Below are 16,703 nucleotides of genomic sequence, written 5' to 3'. Positions count from 1 at the left end.
ACACTAGCACCTAACTCACAGTGTTGATGTGAGAATTAACTGAGTTAATAAATATTAAAAAGTGCTTAGAACGGGGCCAGGCACACAGTGAGTTCTTAGTAATTGTTAGCTATTTTTATCATTATGACAGCCACATATGGGGCACAGTGCCAGGCACTAGAGATGGGGAATGAAACAAGCCTAATACTGCCCCTTTCCTCAAGGTGTTCAATTTAAAGAGGGACTTTGGTTTTTATTCTATGCCAGCACCATGCAGTAGAAATGCAAGCCCTAACTGTAATTTCACATTTCCTGGCAGCCCTAACTAAAATGGTAAAGAGAAAAGAAAGAAAACAGGAGATATTAATACATTTTTTTAAAAATCCCATACGTCCAGGGGATCCCTGGGTGGCGCAGCGGTTTGGCGCCTGCCTTTGGCCCAGGGCGCGATCCTGGAGACCCGGGATCAAATCCCACGTCGGGCTCCCGGTGCATGGAGCCTGCTTCTCCCTCTGCCTGTGTCTCTGCCCCTCTCTCTCTGTGTGACTATCATAAATAAATAAAAATCTAAAAAATAAATAAATAAATAAAAATCCCATACGTCCAAGATATCGTTTCAACACGTCATGAACGTAAAACAGTATCCATGTATCTCCATGCTCTTTTGTACTCTTTTGTACTAAGATTCGGCAATCTCGGGGTGGGCCTGTCACACTCCAAGTGCCCGGGGCCACCTGTGGCCGCTGGTCATTGTAGGGGCCGGCGCGGTCCTCCGACCTGTGAGGCCTCGGAATGTGAGACTGTGAGTTCCTGGGGCCGCTCGCTCCTTCAGCCAAGTGCTGTTCCTTCCCTCTGCACGTCCACACCAGGGGCTGAGCCCAGGCTGCTGGGGGAGCGGCGAGGATACGTATTCTGGGGATGCCCCGGATTCGATCACAAAATCAACTTTTCAAGACCCTTATTTCGGAAAATACCCGTGAGATGCGGGGTGGGGGTGGGGGTGGGGGTGGGGGGACAAACAAAACGCCACCCCAGGGAATAGTCGGTTTTGTAAAGCTTTTGGATGCTCCAGGGCAGGAGCAGGCCTGCAGGGGACCGGCACCCTTTGGGGGGGCGGAGGCCAAGGGTCCCCATGCGAGCAGTCGCTGTGGCGCCCCGCAGGGTGGGGGGCGGGTCCCAGGAAGGAGCAACTTCCAGGGTCTGAGGCCCACGGCCGCGCTCCGGACACAGCGCAGGCACCGAGGCGAGGCGAGCCTGACACCCGGTCGGGCGGGGTAGCGGAGTGACGGCTGCGGGGCGGGGGGGGGGCTGACCCCGGTGGGACCTCGGCGGGCCTGGGCGCAAGGCCCCGCGGTGTGCGCGGAGGAGACGGGGGCGGGGAAGGGGCGCGGCGGGGGGACCGCGGCGGGGGGACCGCGGCGGGCGGGGGTCGGGAGGGGGCGCGGAGGGCGCGGAGGGGGTGGGGCGCGGAGGGGGCCGCGCTGACGCCGCTCCTCCCGGGGACGCCGCGGGGGCTCGGGTGCGGGCGGCCGCGGGGCAGGGGCAGGGGCGCGCGGCGGGCGGACGGCGGGGGCTCCGGGCGGCGCCTGGGTCCCGCGGGGGCCGGCACGGAGGGCACCCGCGCCCCACACGCGCGACCTCCCGCCCCCACGGAGCAGGCTGACCCTCGGCCCGGACAGCCCCGCCCAGGAGGCGCCGTGCCAGGCCCCAGACTCACCGCGCGGCTCCGGCCACGGCCTCGGCTGCCGCCACCAGCGCGGGCACCGCCGCTGCAGGCCCCCGGCCCCACCGCCCGCCTTCCCCGCTGTCCTCTAAGCCGGGCGGGAAGTGGGGCGGGCTCTCGGCCCCGAGGACCAATCGCCAGGCGTAAGGAGGAGACGGACCGGAACACAGGCCAATAGGAACGAAGGAGCCGTGAGGCCTCAGGACCGGCTTCTCCGGGGGGCGGGGACTGTTCAAACAGACAAACCAGGCGGCCAGTGGCGGGCGTCGGGAGCCCCACGTCCATTCGGGGGAGCCAATGGGTCGCGAGCTGATGTCCGCGCACTTCCGGCGCGTCGCGGCTGTGGCTCCCCCCGCAGCGGGGGCGGCGGCGCCTGCGGGCTGCGTCGGGGGCTGTGCGTGCGCCCGCCTCAGCCGGAGCGGGAGCGACGCCAAGGCCCTGTGGTCACCGGGGCGCGCTCGTCGGCAGCCTTCCGCCCGGCGCTCCCTCCGCGCCCCCGCTTTCCCTGTCGTCACGTGCGATGTGCCCTGCGGAGCGTTTTTAGTTAGAATTTCCCAGTTTTCCAAAAATTCTCGAGCTCGCCAGATCATCCGCGGGAAACCATAACCAGGTTTTTAACCGAATGGCCTGCTCCTGAGTCAGTCATTTCCGAAGGGCGTCACGTGACAGCCCCGTCCCAGGGGGCACCGCGCGGGCCCCGTCGGCGGCGAGTTCGAGCCCCGGGCCGGGCGCAGAGCTGACTTAATAAATGAAATAAAAACGTCCTTTCAAACAATCAGTGGCACAACGGAATTAGACTACCTGTCAATTTTTTTTAAAATTACGGTTATTACGATAAAAAAAATTCCTCAATATCTTACAATAGGAGTCTGATTAAAATACGATGCATTCAAATTAATAAAAACGTGCAGAGCCACTAATAGTGGTAACGTGGGTGAATATTTGCTAAGAAGGAAGAGGGTTCAAGATTCGTTTAAAAAATGCAAGTTATCAAAAAAATGCAAGTTATCAAAAAAATAAATAAAAAATAAAAAATGCAAGTTATCTATTGAAGGGGTGTAAGCTTCCGTAAATTCTAAACTGCCGAATTAAAGAGGTTTGGCAATGTTCTGTGGCTAACAACATGCTTTGGCAGATTCCTTTTTTTCTTTTCTTTTTTTTCAATTTAACTTATGACTTCTGCTTTAGGTAGAGAATCTTTGCATTGCATTGCTTCTTCTCCGAAGTAATTGTCCCCCTGAATTTCACATTTCCCACGTGTGCTCAATATCTCTATGTGTCACCATTAAACATTCAAAAATGTCTAGTCACTGTTCAAATCCCAAAATAAATAAAAAGTCGTATTTATCGTGAAAAGTCTCACTCCACCCCTGCCCTCTCTTTTTCTTTTTCTTTTTCTTTTTTTTTTTTGGAGGGGGGAGGGCAGATGCTCAACCACTGAGCCATCCAGGTGCCCCAACCCCACTCCCGCCCTTTCACCATGTCCTTGGTTCTTATGTATCCCTAGAGTTTCTTTACGCAAATATAAATGCACATTCTTATTTTCCCCTTTTGTTACTATCTATGCTGCTCTGCAGTTTATGACTTTTTAGTAGATCGTGCGGTGCCTCGGGGGCTCAGTTGGTTGAGTCCAACCCTTGATTTCAGCCTGGGTCGTGGTCTCAGGGTCGTGGAATCAAGACCCTCGTGCGGCTCAGTGCTCAGCTTAGAGTCAGCTTGAACCTCTCCCTCTACTCATCCCCTTGCTCACACACTCTCTCTAAAATGAACAAATAAATAAAATATTTAAAAAATGTAGTAGATCTTGGAGATCTTTCTTAATATATAGGAAGCTTCCTTGTTCTTTTGTTGATGTTATAGCTGCGTAGAATTCCGTCACATGGATGTACTGTAATTTATTTTTCCTGTCCTCTGTTGATGGACATTTGTGTTGTTTCCAAATTCTTGCTATTACTAATGATGTGGCAATGAATGCCTTTGTATATATGTAGTTTTCCCCCCCTGGCAGCCATACCAAATAGACACCCAGAAATGGAACTACAGGGTCAAGGTCAACGCACATGTAGCTGATGGACAACCTCAAACTGACTCTATACTAATTTTCGTTTCCACCAGCAATATATGATATTTCAGCCCCCCCAAGATGTGATAAAGCCCTGTTTTCTAATTTTAAAAGATATATATTTTTTTAGTAACAGTAATCAATGCATTTGTAGGTCTCTTTTCAGTTTACAAAGAACTTTCTTATGGTAAATATTTATTGAGCACCTAATATTTATTGAGCACCTACAACATCAGGCATTTTGGTAGACATTATAAAGTAGGGGTTGAGGGCAAATCAGAATCAATCTGAAACTTTTCTCCAACACTTACTAGCTCTATGACCAGGCACTTAATCTCTTGGTACCTATTTTTTTGCTTTAATTATAAAAATGAAAGGATTATAATGTGCCTACCTCCGTAGGCTGTGTTGTGGGGTTAAATGCTAATACATGGAAAATACCTGAAATATTCTATGACAGAGGTGAGCAGTCAATACATTCTATCACTTATTCCTTAACATTTCTATGAGGTGGGTTGTATTGTTCCCACTTTACACCTGAGTAAACTGACATAGAGTGGGATTGGGTCATAGAATTGGTAAGTGATAAAGCCGGGATTTTGAAATATCTGCTTCTTCCTTTTGTCCAACTTGATAGCATAGGACACTTGGGTTTGGCCAGTTTCACAAGTATGTGCTGGGTGGGAGGGTTGTAAATGCTTAACTGCCGGCTAGCCAATAGGGAAAGGGGCATGCATGTATGTACAGGGCTGTGTGAGGTCATGTTGCTCTGTCTTGAAATTTTTAATGATTTTTGAACAAGGGGCTGCACATTTTTATTTTGCACCGGGCACCAAAATTATGTAGTCTGTCCCATGTACATATATATGTATTATAACTTTCACCACATAAAGAAAGGATTGCATATAACTCATAAATGATAATAAATACACAATGCTTTTTTATTTTTTTTAATTTTTTTTTAAACTCCATGTTTATTTTTTTTAATTTTTATTTATTTATGATAGTCACACAGAGAGAGAGAGAGAGAGGCAGAGATACAGGCAGAGGGAGAAGCAGGCTCCATGCACCGGGAGCCTGATGTGGGATTCGATCCCGGGTCTCCAGGATCGCGCCCTGGGCCAAAGGCAGGCGCCAAACCGCTGCACCACCCAGGGATCCCCACAATGCTTTTTTAAAAACAGATTTTATTTATTTATTCATGAGAGACACAGAGAGAGAGGCAGAGACAGGCAGAGGGAGAAGCAGGCTCCATGCAGGGTACTCGCCGTGGGACTCGATCCCAGCATCCGGCGGTCACACCCTGAGCCAAAGGCGGAGGCTCAACCCCTGAGCTGCCCAGGCTCAATGCTTTTTATTGCAAATTCCACATGGCAGATCAATTCTAACGGTGTGCTTTTTTTGGATATTCATGGCCTCTCTGTGGTTGCCACTGAGCTATGAGTGCAGTCATGACATGAATGTTGATTGATATTTTCTTTCATGTTAATGTGAAACAGGAAAGTGAACCGATGAAGAGATAGTTTGAAACTTCACAAGTTTGTCAGTGACACGAGGGCTTCTCTGCTGCATTGGATAATGACTTTCCAATACCGGAAGAGTATTTCCTCAAATTTCTGCTGCTATTCACAACATAACGCTACAGAGTTGACACACTTTTAAGTTTAATCTGCATTATTAACTTCTCTCTGTCACTTCTTAAGTCTGGATGATCAACAAAATAATCATCAAGCATCCTCTGATCTGTGTGGTATAAATACTCCCACTATGGCAGACTTCAAACTACCAACGGATGTCACTGGATGAAAAGCCGGGAAGAGACGAGCATATCATATTTCCACAAAAGAAGATACAACAGACATAAACAATCTGAAGAGCGTAAACAGTAAAATGGAGTGAAATAATGAGGAGGTAACGAGGTTTGCTACCTTGGTTTCTAATATAATTCATCTCATTGTAAGTTTGTATAAATTTTTAATAATGGCTGTGCTTAATGACCAGCTCAGAAAATCACTAAACATTTAACACTTGGCTCCCTCCAGCCAGAACAAGCTACAGATACCGACCATAAGCTTCCATAAGCTTCCAGAAATCGGGCAATGAAGACACAGAGCTGGCCATATGGTTGCGTGGGGAGGAGGGTGGTTATTTGCACGAGCAAGTGAGTATCCTAGACTACGGGTAAAGATGCAGGCAGGACTGGGTATGGCAAATAGTAATTGCACAATAAAGAGAGGGAACTATTGCTGTCGTGATTATTACTAGATCTTATAATTTCTTGGACATCTTCTCCCATTTCGGAGCTTCGTTTCCTATTTAAAAAGTGGGAGGTAGGGAATCCCTGGGTGGCTCAGCGGTTTGGCGCCTGCCTTTGGCCCAGGGCACCGTCCTGGGGTCCCAGGATCGAGTCCCACGTTGGGCTCCCTGCGTGGGGCCTGCTTCTCCCTCTGCCTCTCTCTCTCTCTTTCTCTCTATGTATATCATGAATAAATAAAATAAATTAATAAATTAAAAAGTGGGAGGTAAGGGCGCCTGGGTGGCTCAGCGGTTGGTTGAGTGTCTGCCTCTGGCTCAGGGCGTGACCCTGCAGTCTTGGGATCCAGTCCTGCATCGGGCTCCCCGCATGGAGCCAATGCTTCTCCCTCTGCCTGCGTCTCTGCCTCTCTCTCATGAATAAATAATCTCTCCCTCTTTTTTTTTTTAAAGGTAATTTTTTTTTATTTTATTTATTTATGATAGGCACACAGTGAGAGAGAGAGAGAGAGGCAGAGACACAGGCAGAGGGAGAAGCAGGCTCCATGCACCGGGAGCCCGACGTGGGATTCGATCCCGAGTCTCCAGGATCGCGCCCTGGGCCAAAGGCAGGCTCCAAACCGCTGCGCCACCCAGGGATCCCTCTCCCTCTTTTTTTTTTTTAAAGTGGGACGTGAATCTACGTTTCTCATCGCCCTCAACGGGCTCCCTGATTTTTGCCCATTTTGTTCCGCGCTGCCTGTGATACAGTAAGTGCTCAATAAATGCTTGCTGAATGAAAAAACAGGATGAGTCCTATTTTGGTGAGTGGAAGCTCTAGGTAAGTCGGGAAGCGACAGGCAACGGGGATCGTCCTTGTGATACTAAGTGAGGCTGCTTCCAGCTGCGGTCCGGGATGCTCGGCGGGAGGAGGGCTGCACGGCAGGGGTCGCCGCTGCCCCGCCCCCAGCCCCGCCCCCAGCGCAGACCCCGCCCCCAGTCCAGCCCCCAGCCGGGCCCCGCCCCCAGCACAGACCCCGCCCCCTAGTCCAGCCCCCAGCCGGGCCCCGCCCCCAGCGCAGACCCCGCCCCCTAGTCCAGCCCCCAGCCGGGCCCCGCCCCCCCAGTCTCGCCCCCAGGCCCCGGGCCCGCTTTCACCCCGCCTCAGGCCCTGCCCCCAGTCCCGCCCCCAGCGCAGGGCCCCGCCCCCACGTCCGGGGCTCGCCTTCACCCCGCCTCAGGCCCGGGCCCCGCCCCCAGCACAGGCCCCGCCCCCAGTCCCGCCCTCAGCACAGGGCCCCGCCCCCAGGCCCGGCCCCGCCTTCAGCCCCGCCCCCGCGTCGGGCCCCGCCCCCGCCCCCGCCCCCGCCGCGTCGTCGGCCCCGCTTCCGGCCGGCCTCCGGAGGCGGGCGCGCAAGATGGCGGCGCCGGTGCCCCGGGGCGGGCGGCCGCAGCTCCGCCGTGGGCTCTAGCCCGGGACTCGGGGCCCAGACACGGCCTTCGCCCGGGCGACAGGCGGTGTGGGCGGCGCCGCCGGGCCGCGTGGGCTGCAGGCGCGTTCGCTGCTGCCTCGGGGGCCGCCGCCTCCCCGGCCCTGCCCAGGGCGGAACCGAAGGAAGGTCAGGCCCGCCCCCGCCCCCGCCCCCGCCCCCGCCGCCGCCCCCGCTGCCGCCCCCGCCGCCCCCGCCGCCCCCGCCGCCGGTCCCGGGCTCCCGCTCTGAGCTCCGACTGCGGGCGGGCACGTGCAGCTCCCATGGCGGCGTCGCAGGCCGCGGGGGACGTCAACATCCCGGCGGGCGACGCGGGCAGGCCCGGGGACCGCGAGCCGCCGGGGCCCGACTGTCCGGACGCGGACCGGCCGCCGCGCCGCTCCTGGAGGCACAAGTGCGCCTCGTACGTGCTGGCCCTGCGGCCCTGGAGCTTCAGCGCGTCCCTGACCCCGGTGGCCCTGGGCAGCGCCTTGGCCTACCGGGCGCAGGGCGGGCTGGACCCGCGGCTGCTGGCGGGCTGCGCCGTGGCCGTCCTGGCGGTGCACGGCGCCGGCAACCTGGTCAACACCTACTACGACTTCTCCAAGGGCATCGACCACAAGAAGAGCGACGACAGGACGCTGGTGGACCGCATCCTGGAGCCGCAGGACGTGGTGCGGTTCGGAGTCCTGCTCTACACCCTGGGCTGCGTGTGCGCCGCCGGCCTCTACTCCCTGTCGCCCCTGAGGCTGGAGCACTTGGCCCTCATCTACTTCGGAGGCCTGTCGGGCTCCTTCCTCTACACGGGAGGTAAGACCTGGCCTGCTCCCGGCTGCAGGGGCCGGAGACCACGTAGGACCCAGCGGCGCAGAGGAGGCGGCCGAGGGGCTGCGCTGGGCTAGGCCGTCGCGGGCCATCGTGATGTGTGGGGCACGTGGATGTATAGTATTGAGAACAGCAGCCAGCGGGGAAGATGCTGGCTTGCTGCAGGGACGTCCGCAGTCCTACACAAGGAAATACTTCTGTCTGCTCCGTTTCGTTGTTTACATAACACCGCGGATTCACGTCTTCACGCAGTTACATTCAAAGAGCTCAAAGTCCTACAGCTCGTTAAGCCCAGCTAGTTTGCTGCCTGACCCCTTGCAGCAGCTCATTAAGGTCATGGTGGGCAGGTAGCTGGTCCCGCGTTAGTTACTGAGCACCTGTTGCGAGCCCGCAGTCACAGGTGTTGGGCAGGGGCGCACGTTGTTGTATATGTGACCTTGAGGACAGGTCGTTTGTATGTATAAATCTCAAGGGCAGGTAGATAATAATAAAGTCATGTTCAGGATGACCCGCCTGCAGGTGTGCTGAGGACTTAGGACTTAGGGCAATTCCTGGGATGCCGGGACTTCTGGTTTGGAAATCGGGAAAGTTCCTAGTAAGCCCAGAGGACGGGCTGGTAGCCCCATTATCGAATATAAAAACACGACCGGCGCTGTAGGGAAGACATAAGGAGAGCGAGGGAGGAGGACACGGGTGTCTGATGTAGTTCGATCAGGGTGGGTTTCCTCCAAAAGGTAATGTGAGCAAAGCTAGAAGGAAGTCGGCCAGGCAGGTACCGCAGAGGAAGGATGTTCCAAGTCTCGGGATGGCCTGGAGGCAGGCGTGTGTCCAGTATGTGAGGGAGAGAGTAACAGGAGGTAGAGCGAGGGGAGTGGGTCTGGGGAGGCAGGGAGGTGCAAGGCCGGTGCGGGCCCAAGGTTTTACAGGAATCCGTCTGGCTGCGGTGCTGACAGTGGGCGAGGGTGAGTGGGCCAGGACAGACGCAGGAGACGGGGCTGCCGAGCAGTGGGAATGAGAGGGGTTTGGACCGGGTGGTCATGGTAGAGAAGGGAGGGGGTGACCAGATCCTGAACATATCCTGAAGGTAGACTGGTTTGCTGCTGGATGGGGCACAAGGCAGGAGAGAAACGGGAATTCCACATAACTCGGAGGCTTTGGGCGGAGCACCGCCTGGAAGGACAGAGCGGATGTCCAGTCAGATGGAGGAGGCCTAAGGTAGGGTTTGGGGGAGAAAATGGGGAGACTGACTTTGGACATCTTAATGTGTTAGATCTCCAAGTGGGGATGTCAGGTGGATGCCTGGGTGTAAGCCTCGGAGTTCCCGGGAGAGGCCCGAGCCGGAGCTGCAGATCTCTGGGGGTCTCTGGCGTAGTGAGCTCATGTGACTGGGTGAGATCTCCAGAGGTGGGAGTGGTGATAGGGACATGGGGGGGACCAGGACCGAGCCCTGGAGCACCCCGACGTTAAGAGGGGAAGAAAAGAAGGAACAGGCGAGGAGAAGGTGATGGAGCCGCCAGTGTGAACAGCTCAGTAAAGGAACTGGGCAGGGTGCTGTGGGTGACACGCATGGAGCAGTGGCAGAGGGAAGGGGCCTCTCTGTGAAAGTGACTCAGACGTGGAGGGTCAGGAGCCAGCCCCGGGGCAGAACTGGGTCTGATTTGGGTGCCAGGCCCTTCGGGGCTGGAGGAGCAGCACGTGCAAATGTCCTGGGGTGGGGAGAGCTCGGCATATTCTAGATCTACAAAGGGCCAGTGTGATCGAGAGGGGCAGGGAGATACTGCTGGGGAGGCCGGCGGGGACTGGATGTGCTGGTCTCACGGGGCCTCCGTCTCGGGCTCCAGCCCTTGGCCAGCTTTCCTCTAACTCTGTCCACTCCCTGGGTGGTTTTAGCCGGTCTCACGGCTTTGTACGCCAACTGTTAACCCGGTGACTCTCAAGTGTTCAGCTCTGGCCCAGGTCTTGGCACTCAGCTCCAGACTTGTCCAGCTGCTTCCTCAGTGGCTTCTTCGCCAGCCCAGCATGTCCCAAATGAAGTCCTGGTCTCTCCTAAGAAACCCGCCCTATGCTCGGCGTCCCCCAGCTCGCTCCACGGCAACTTCCCCCTGAAGTCACGGGCATCCTCCCTAACTCCTCCCGTAAGTCCATCAGCAAATCCTGTGGACTCTACTTCGAGCGTGCACATGGGATCTGTGCGTGTTCCCCCACCGCCCACCCCACCCCCGTGTCCTGGATTGTGGCAGCAGCCTCCCTGTCCCTCTCTGCCTTGGCCGGGGCCCGTTCCGGGCACTTCCAAAGGAGCGGCCGCGGTGTCCTGCTAAGACAAGGCCACTACCTCAGGAGGTCCCTGCTCAGAGTTCTCCAGCGGCTCCCACCTTGTTCAGAGGAAAGGCCCAGGCGTCACCTGCGCGGCCTGTCCCGTCCCTGCAGCCCTCCCACCTGCCCCCTTCCCCCTGCTGCTCTGCTGCGGCCGCACTGCCCTCCTGGCGGTTTCTGGTCCAGGCGGCGCGTGCTGCTGCCTCAGGTCCTTTGTAGGGGCTTTTCCTTGGCTTGGGCACGCGCCCGATTCACGGTCTAACCTCCACCCGTTTGCCCGCATGGCAGCTGTCTAGTGAGGCGTTGCTTCCTACCCTACTAAAATGACCAATAAAGGGTTTTTTGCAGCAGCTGGAAATGAAATAAGTGCACACGCGCGCACACACACACACACGCACACACACGGCCTGTGTTTCCCCCCACAGTGCCTTCCCTGTTGTCCTTCCCTGCTTTGTCTTCCCTCACAGCACCTAGCGCTTCTAACACGCGGTCTGAAGTACTGACTTTGTCGTCTTCCCCTTGGACGCTCCGCTCCCGGGATTAGGACTTTGCTCCCTGTGCTTTGCCGAACCCCTGGGGCCAGAGCACCGCTGGATGTAGGTAGTACTTAATTCTCATTGAATGAGCAAACGGGGAGACACAGAAACGTATATCGACCAGGGTGACGACAATCTGATTCATGGTTTTGTGTTTTTTTTTGAACATCGACCTTTATTGATAAAACTGTCTTCCCGTGAAGCGCACAGATCTTAAGTGTTCCAGTTTGACGAGTCTCGACAGATGCGTACGGCCGTGTGACCCGCGCCCTGCCGCGGTACAGGACGTTTCCGTCACGCTCAGAAGCTTCCTTCCCTTTCAGTTCCCAGTCCCCCCACCCGGTCCAGAGGCCACCACTGTTGGGTTTCTCTCACGTCGCTGGTTTTGCCCGGCCTCGAACGTTGTGTGCGTGCAGCTGTTCAGTCCGGACCCTCGTGCCTGCTTGCGTCGCTCAGCACGCTGGTTTGGAGATTCGTCGTGTTGCCATGTGCACCCGTGGTGCCTCTTGCTGAGCGGGGGCCGTTGTGTGGGCGAACCACGGTGTGTTCACGCTCCATCCCGTCCAGTGCCCTCTGGGTCGCGTCCGTGTTTTGGCTGTTGGGCCCGAGCACTCGTGTGGAGGTCTTCCTGTGGCGACTTGTTTTCATTTTTCTGGCGTAGATGCCCCGGAGTAGACTGGCTGGGCCTTGGGTGGATGAACGTGTAGCCCCGGGAGGTCTTCTAAAGTGATTGTCCCAGTTTTACATTCCCACCGTCTGTGCGTGAGGGTTGCTCCACGTCCTGGCTGATGTTCTGATTTATGTTCTAACGAGGTTGTTGCGGCCGCTGTGTTGGCTCGCTTGGGGTGTTGGGACGGGTGGGAAGGCCTCGTAGGAGAGCGGGCCGCCTTCTGCAGCAGGCGAGCGTGCGAGCCCTGGGCTGCCCTGGGGAGGCAGCCTTCTGCCCAGGGGACTACCATGGTCTCATGTCACATGACCTCCAGAAGGCTCCAGACCTCCCGGCCCCTGAGGGGGTGTGGCTGGTGTCCAAGGAGGGGGTTATCCCTGGAGGCACAGGTTCCTGCTCACCGTTGCTCACATCGCTCTTTGCCGGGTGTCTAAGGAGACCCAGCCAGTTGGGCGGTCCGGCCAGCGCCCACGGCTGTAGAGCTGTGGTGGGCTCTTCTGAGGCTGCAGAAGACCCCTGCGTGGAGAGCTGCGAACGGGAGCGGAAGAAGAGCAGGCGGCTGGTGGAGAGAGCCGCGGGATCCCCGCCGGGACGGCTGGCGGCCTGGCGCTTCCCTGGGGGTGGCTCTCGCTGTGAGGTCCTGCAGGAGCCATCGGCCTGCTGATTTCTAGCGGGCGCCTGTTCTGCTTGAGGACCTCCTCCTGGAGGCCGTGTCCTCACCCAGAACGCCGCGTGGGGTACTCGGTGGGTACCGGCCGCGGCTGTGACGCTTCCCTGGGGACGCTCGCTCCAAGGAACCTAGGCTGGTTGCTTAGCACCCGAGCACCGACTAGAGGAGGTGTCCGCTCACGCTGCGTGGGGTCATCCTGTGGCACACGAGCGTACCAGGCCGCACGCCGTCCGCCTTAACCCGGTGTCGTGTGTCGGTTCTCTTTCAATAGAGGTGGAAGAGAAGCAGCGCAGAGCCCCAGCTACCAGTGTGAAGGCGACCTGGAGCTGAATCCCGTCTTCGGCTGCCCCGGCCTCGGCCCCCTGCAGACCATCGTCCCTTCTCACGTTAGGCGGTGGAAGGGCACCTGATGAGCCAGTACCGAGGCCTGGAGCCGGGAGCTTGGTTAGCCGGGGAGGGCCCCGGCCCCCTAGCGGTCTGTGTGCCCACCCGTCGGACAGTTAACCTTGGCCGGACTCCAGGTGCTTGTTACTGTAGCTCTGTGTTGGCCTCAGCCTTTGTGCCACGCACTGGGCAGGGAGCTGTGAACAAACCGGACCCAGGCCCTGCCCTCACATGACCTACGGGATTTTCCAGAGGTGGAAATCTGGGTGCCCTGGGCGCATAGTTATGCAGGAGGACAGGATGTGGCCCAGGGGTTGAGGGAAGGCTGCCTTGGGGAGTGTCTTTGGTGTCCTGAAGGGTGAGTAGGAGTTAGCCAGGCGGAGGCAGGGTGGGGTGTCTGCAGGCCCCGAGAGCCAGCAGAAGCGAGAACCAGCAGAAGCGTGAGAGGAGGAGAGGGTAGCCCGAGGTGAGGTGGGAGGTGGCAGGGCAGGCCCACAGGTGAGCTGCTGAAAGGTCCGCGGGCTTTCAGGGTTTTCAGGTGTATGTTGGCAGGGGGCTGTCGGATGAGGCTGCCCGCAGAGATTAGGTTGGGGGCCGGTCCTCGGAACAGGTGTCGCAATGTCTCCCGCGTTGGGTGACCGTGACTCAGAGCTGGGGACGGACAGCGGTCCTCTGGAGTGGCATCGCTGGGGAGAACTGGGCAGGTTTGAACCAGGTGGTTTGGCCGGGATTTGAAGTGGGTTGGCAGTGCAGGAAGAAGAGTTGGGGGGGACGTCATTGTGAGTTCAGGGGAGCCAGAGGGGAAGCAGCACTGGAACTTCGTCGTCTTAGCTGTTTTACTCGTCATCGTGGTTGGAAGTTGCTTTATGTGGAGTTTGGTCACCCTGAGATGTCACCAAGATTCCCTGGGGGTCTTCAAAACCAGATCTCCCTGGAGGTTGTGGAAGACGGAGGCAGAAAAGTATGAGACCCGGCGGGGGCTCTGTGAGGGATTGACGGACAGAAGCCTGTCCTGCAGGGGGTGGTGGAGGAGAAAGAAGCCAGGGGACGGGATTATAAGACCTTCCAGATCCTTTGCTGGCTCTCGGGTCGGACCCCGTGTGTAGAGGGAACCCACTGCTCTGTGTTGCAGGACTTTGCTGGGGGGAGCGGGAAGGGACACTGGGGGTGACTCTGAAGCCTAAGTAAGCGGGTGCTGAAGGCCAGAGCTGTGTCACTGGAGCCAAGGTCACGTTTGCTCTGGAGGGCAGAGAGCTCACGGACTGGCCTGCCCTCCACCCGAGGACTCTGCGCTCCCGGCCAGGAGTAGCCTGCCTTGGGACTGAGGAACGGCCCCTCCGTTTCCAGGCCTTGATCTCACACCAACTCTCTGGCTTTTCTGGCCGTAGGAATTGGATTCAAGTATGTGGCTCTGGGAGACCTCGTCATCCTCATCACGTTTGGCCCGCTGGCTGTGATGTTCGCCTACGCTGTGCAGGTGGGGTCCCTGGCGGTCTTCCCACTGGTCTACGCCATCCCTCTCGCCCTGAGCACCGAGGCCATTCTCCATTCCAACAACACCCGGGACATGGAGTCGGACAGGGAGGCGGGCATCGTCACGCTCGCCATCCTCATCGGCCCCACCCTCTCCTACATGCTCTACAACACGCTGCTCTTCCTGCCATACCTGATCTTCAGCATCCTGGCCACACGCTGCAGCATCAGCCTGGCCCTCCCGCTGCTCACCATTCCCATGGCCTTCTCCCTGGAGCGACAGTTCCGCAGCCAGACTTTCAACAAGCTGCCCCAGAGGACTGCCAAACTCAACCTCCTGCTGGGGCTCTTCTATGTCTTTGGCATCATTCTGGCCCCAGCGGGCAGTCTGCCCAAACTGTAAGGGGACAGGGGACGCCCCCCTGCCCCGCGCTGTCCCCTGGCCTTAGAATGTGTTTCTGGAAGGCAGAGAATCAGGAGGGAGGGTGATTTGGCAGGCAGAGGCCTAAGGTTGGCTTCTAACCTTTCACCTTTCTTGTTATCATATTTCTAAAGATAAGGTTTTGTTTCTGTATCACTCCATTTTATGGTGACTGTTGAAACCACTCTTACCGCAAGTTGAACTGGATGCCTGGCCCTTGTTTTATTTATAATTTCCACTAGGGGGTGTTGTTAGGTCACTTTAAAGTATATTTATTAGAAGGCCCTAAGCCTTGGTGAAGGAGCCTCCAGGTTGGCCCCGCGTGGGAAGGCCCAGTGACTGGGCTCCTGCTGCCCCACTCACCCGGTAGGCGTCCTCCTGGAGGCGTGGTCCTGCAGGATGCGCTGGTGATCGGAGCCAGGCCCCAGGGACGCGGCGCATCTGTCTCAAACCCTGAGCACTTGGGCCTGAATTATGCTGCTCGAGAAAGTCCCTCATTAACAGCCTGACGCGGCTCCAGCTTTTTGCCTGGGGTGTGATTCGGACACTGTTGTCCTTCTCTCTCCTTTTGCTTGCTGCCACAGTGGAAGAGAAGTGTCAGGTCAGCGGCAGCAAGGTCGTCAAGCTGAGGGCTGGGGAGGGAACAGCCGCTCGCCCTGGAGGCAGCTGAGAAAATCACTCTGCTTGTGGACAGAAGCTGGTAGGGCTGCTGTTTTTCCCTTTGTAGAATCTACTGGAATGACAGGAAGGACTCCAGCCCTTTCAGTAACTATTAGGAGCCCTGGAATCCTAGAGCACTGCTGTCCTTGTGGACCGCTCAGCACCCCCGGGCAGCCTCTTCCCCACCCATCACCTTTCCTCGTGCTCCCGTGGGCCCCCCATATCTGTCAGGTTCCCATCTGTGCGTCTCCCATCCGTGGAGCCTATTTGGGTAGCGGCTTAGCAGCTGAGTTGGGGACAGTTGTCATCTCCCACAGAACCACAGGACGAGCAGACCAGGGAGGTCCACTCATCCGTGAACGAATAAGCCGATAGACGCAGGCCTGACCCCGTTCAGCCAGAGTGGCAGGCCCTGCCAGGGAAGGCACCGTGTCTTCCTCTTTGGAGACAGATGCGCAGTATTGACCCTGCTTCTCCCCAGGGCACAAGCTGCCTTGTGCAAAGATCTTTTGCTCCCAGAATGCGGGAATTCCAACGCTGCTCGTAGCTGCTTTTCACTTCACTGCCTGCAAAGTAGGATTTCTGGGCCAGAGTCGCTCCGTTGTGTTTGGTCCAAGCCTGAAATACGTTGAGACCATCATCATTATCCTTTTCTGTTGTGATTATTGCCTTTCTGATTGGCGTTTCAGGATCTCGGCCGCCGAAAAGACAAGAACTGGTTCTTACCCCTTAAAATCAGGCTAATTATGATTTGGGTCCTGGAGTTAGAATTAGTTTCTCGGAAAAAACATACTTGGAAATTATAAACGTTCCTCCAAAGTTAAAGGTGGTTTGTCTGCAGAGACCCAGAGTCCTCGAGTGGTGGTCAGAGCCCAGTAGCGAGGAAGGAGGGACAGCCCTCCTCTCCTGCCATTCCTCCCAGCACCATTTTTCTTATAGTCCAGGCCCGTGGCGTCGTGGTGTTCACAGGGGTCCTGCCTTCAAAGAGGGGCTCTCGTGTCTCCCCTGAGAGCAGGCCATTGTCACACGGGGCTCCGTCCTGCGGCCCTAGGACCAGAGCTCCCTGCATCCCCAGACCAGGCCCACCTTCGTGAGCTCTCACGTTGGGAGGTGTCGGCCTCTGCACTGCATCGTGGTACAGATTTTAATGCATATTTTTATAAATAAATGTTTCTAAAAGGCCAAGTTTAGTGCCTGGTTTTATATGCAGGTCACCATACTTTATATGACACCCCCTGATTCAATGAAGTTCTCTTTAGACTTGTTAATAAAAACAATGTTTATCCGTT

At 56.6% G+C, this 16,703-nt stretch overlaps 2 protein-coding genes across 2 annotated transcripts in view; one reads left to right on the top strand and one right to left on the bottom strand.

Annotated features, from left to right (window-relative positions):
• Window positions 1-1,813, bottom strand: part of MTOR (mechanistic target of rapamycin kinase) — a 120,963-nt gene extending 119,150 nt beyond the window's left edge. Inside the window, exon 1 of the mRNA XM_041765246.1 lies at window positions 1,697-1,813. The gene's annotated coding sequence lies outside the window, so the exon portion shown is untranslated. The remainder of the gene's footprint in view (window positions 1-1,696) is intronic.
• Window positions 1,814-7,378: 5,565 nt separating this feature from the next.
• On the top strand, window positions 7,379-16,703 carry UBIAD1 (UbiA prenyltransferase domain containing 1). The gene is made up of 2 exons (XM_041765278.1): window positions 7,379-8,275; window positions 14,249-16,703. The coding sequence occupies exons 1-2, from the start codon at window positions 7,750-7,752 to the stop codon at window positions 14,734-14,736; spliced, it is 1,014 nt and encodes a 337-aa protein (XP_041621212.1). The 5' UTR covers window positions 7,379-7,749; the 3' UTR covers window positions 14,737-16,703.

Source organism: Vulpes lagopus, chromosome 8 (genome assembly GCF_018345385.1).
Source record: "Vulpes lagopus strain Blue_001 chromosome 8, ASM1834538v1, whole genome shotgun sequence".
Lineage (NCBI taxonomy): Eukaryota > Metazoa > Chordata > Mammalia > Carnivora > Canidae > Vulpes > Vulpes lagopus.
This window is presented reverse-complemented; position numbering and strand designations above follow the sequence as displayed.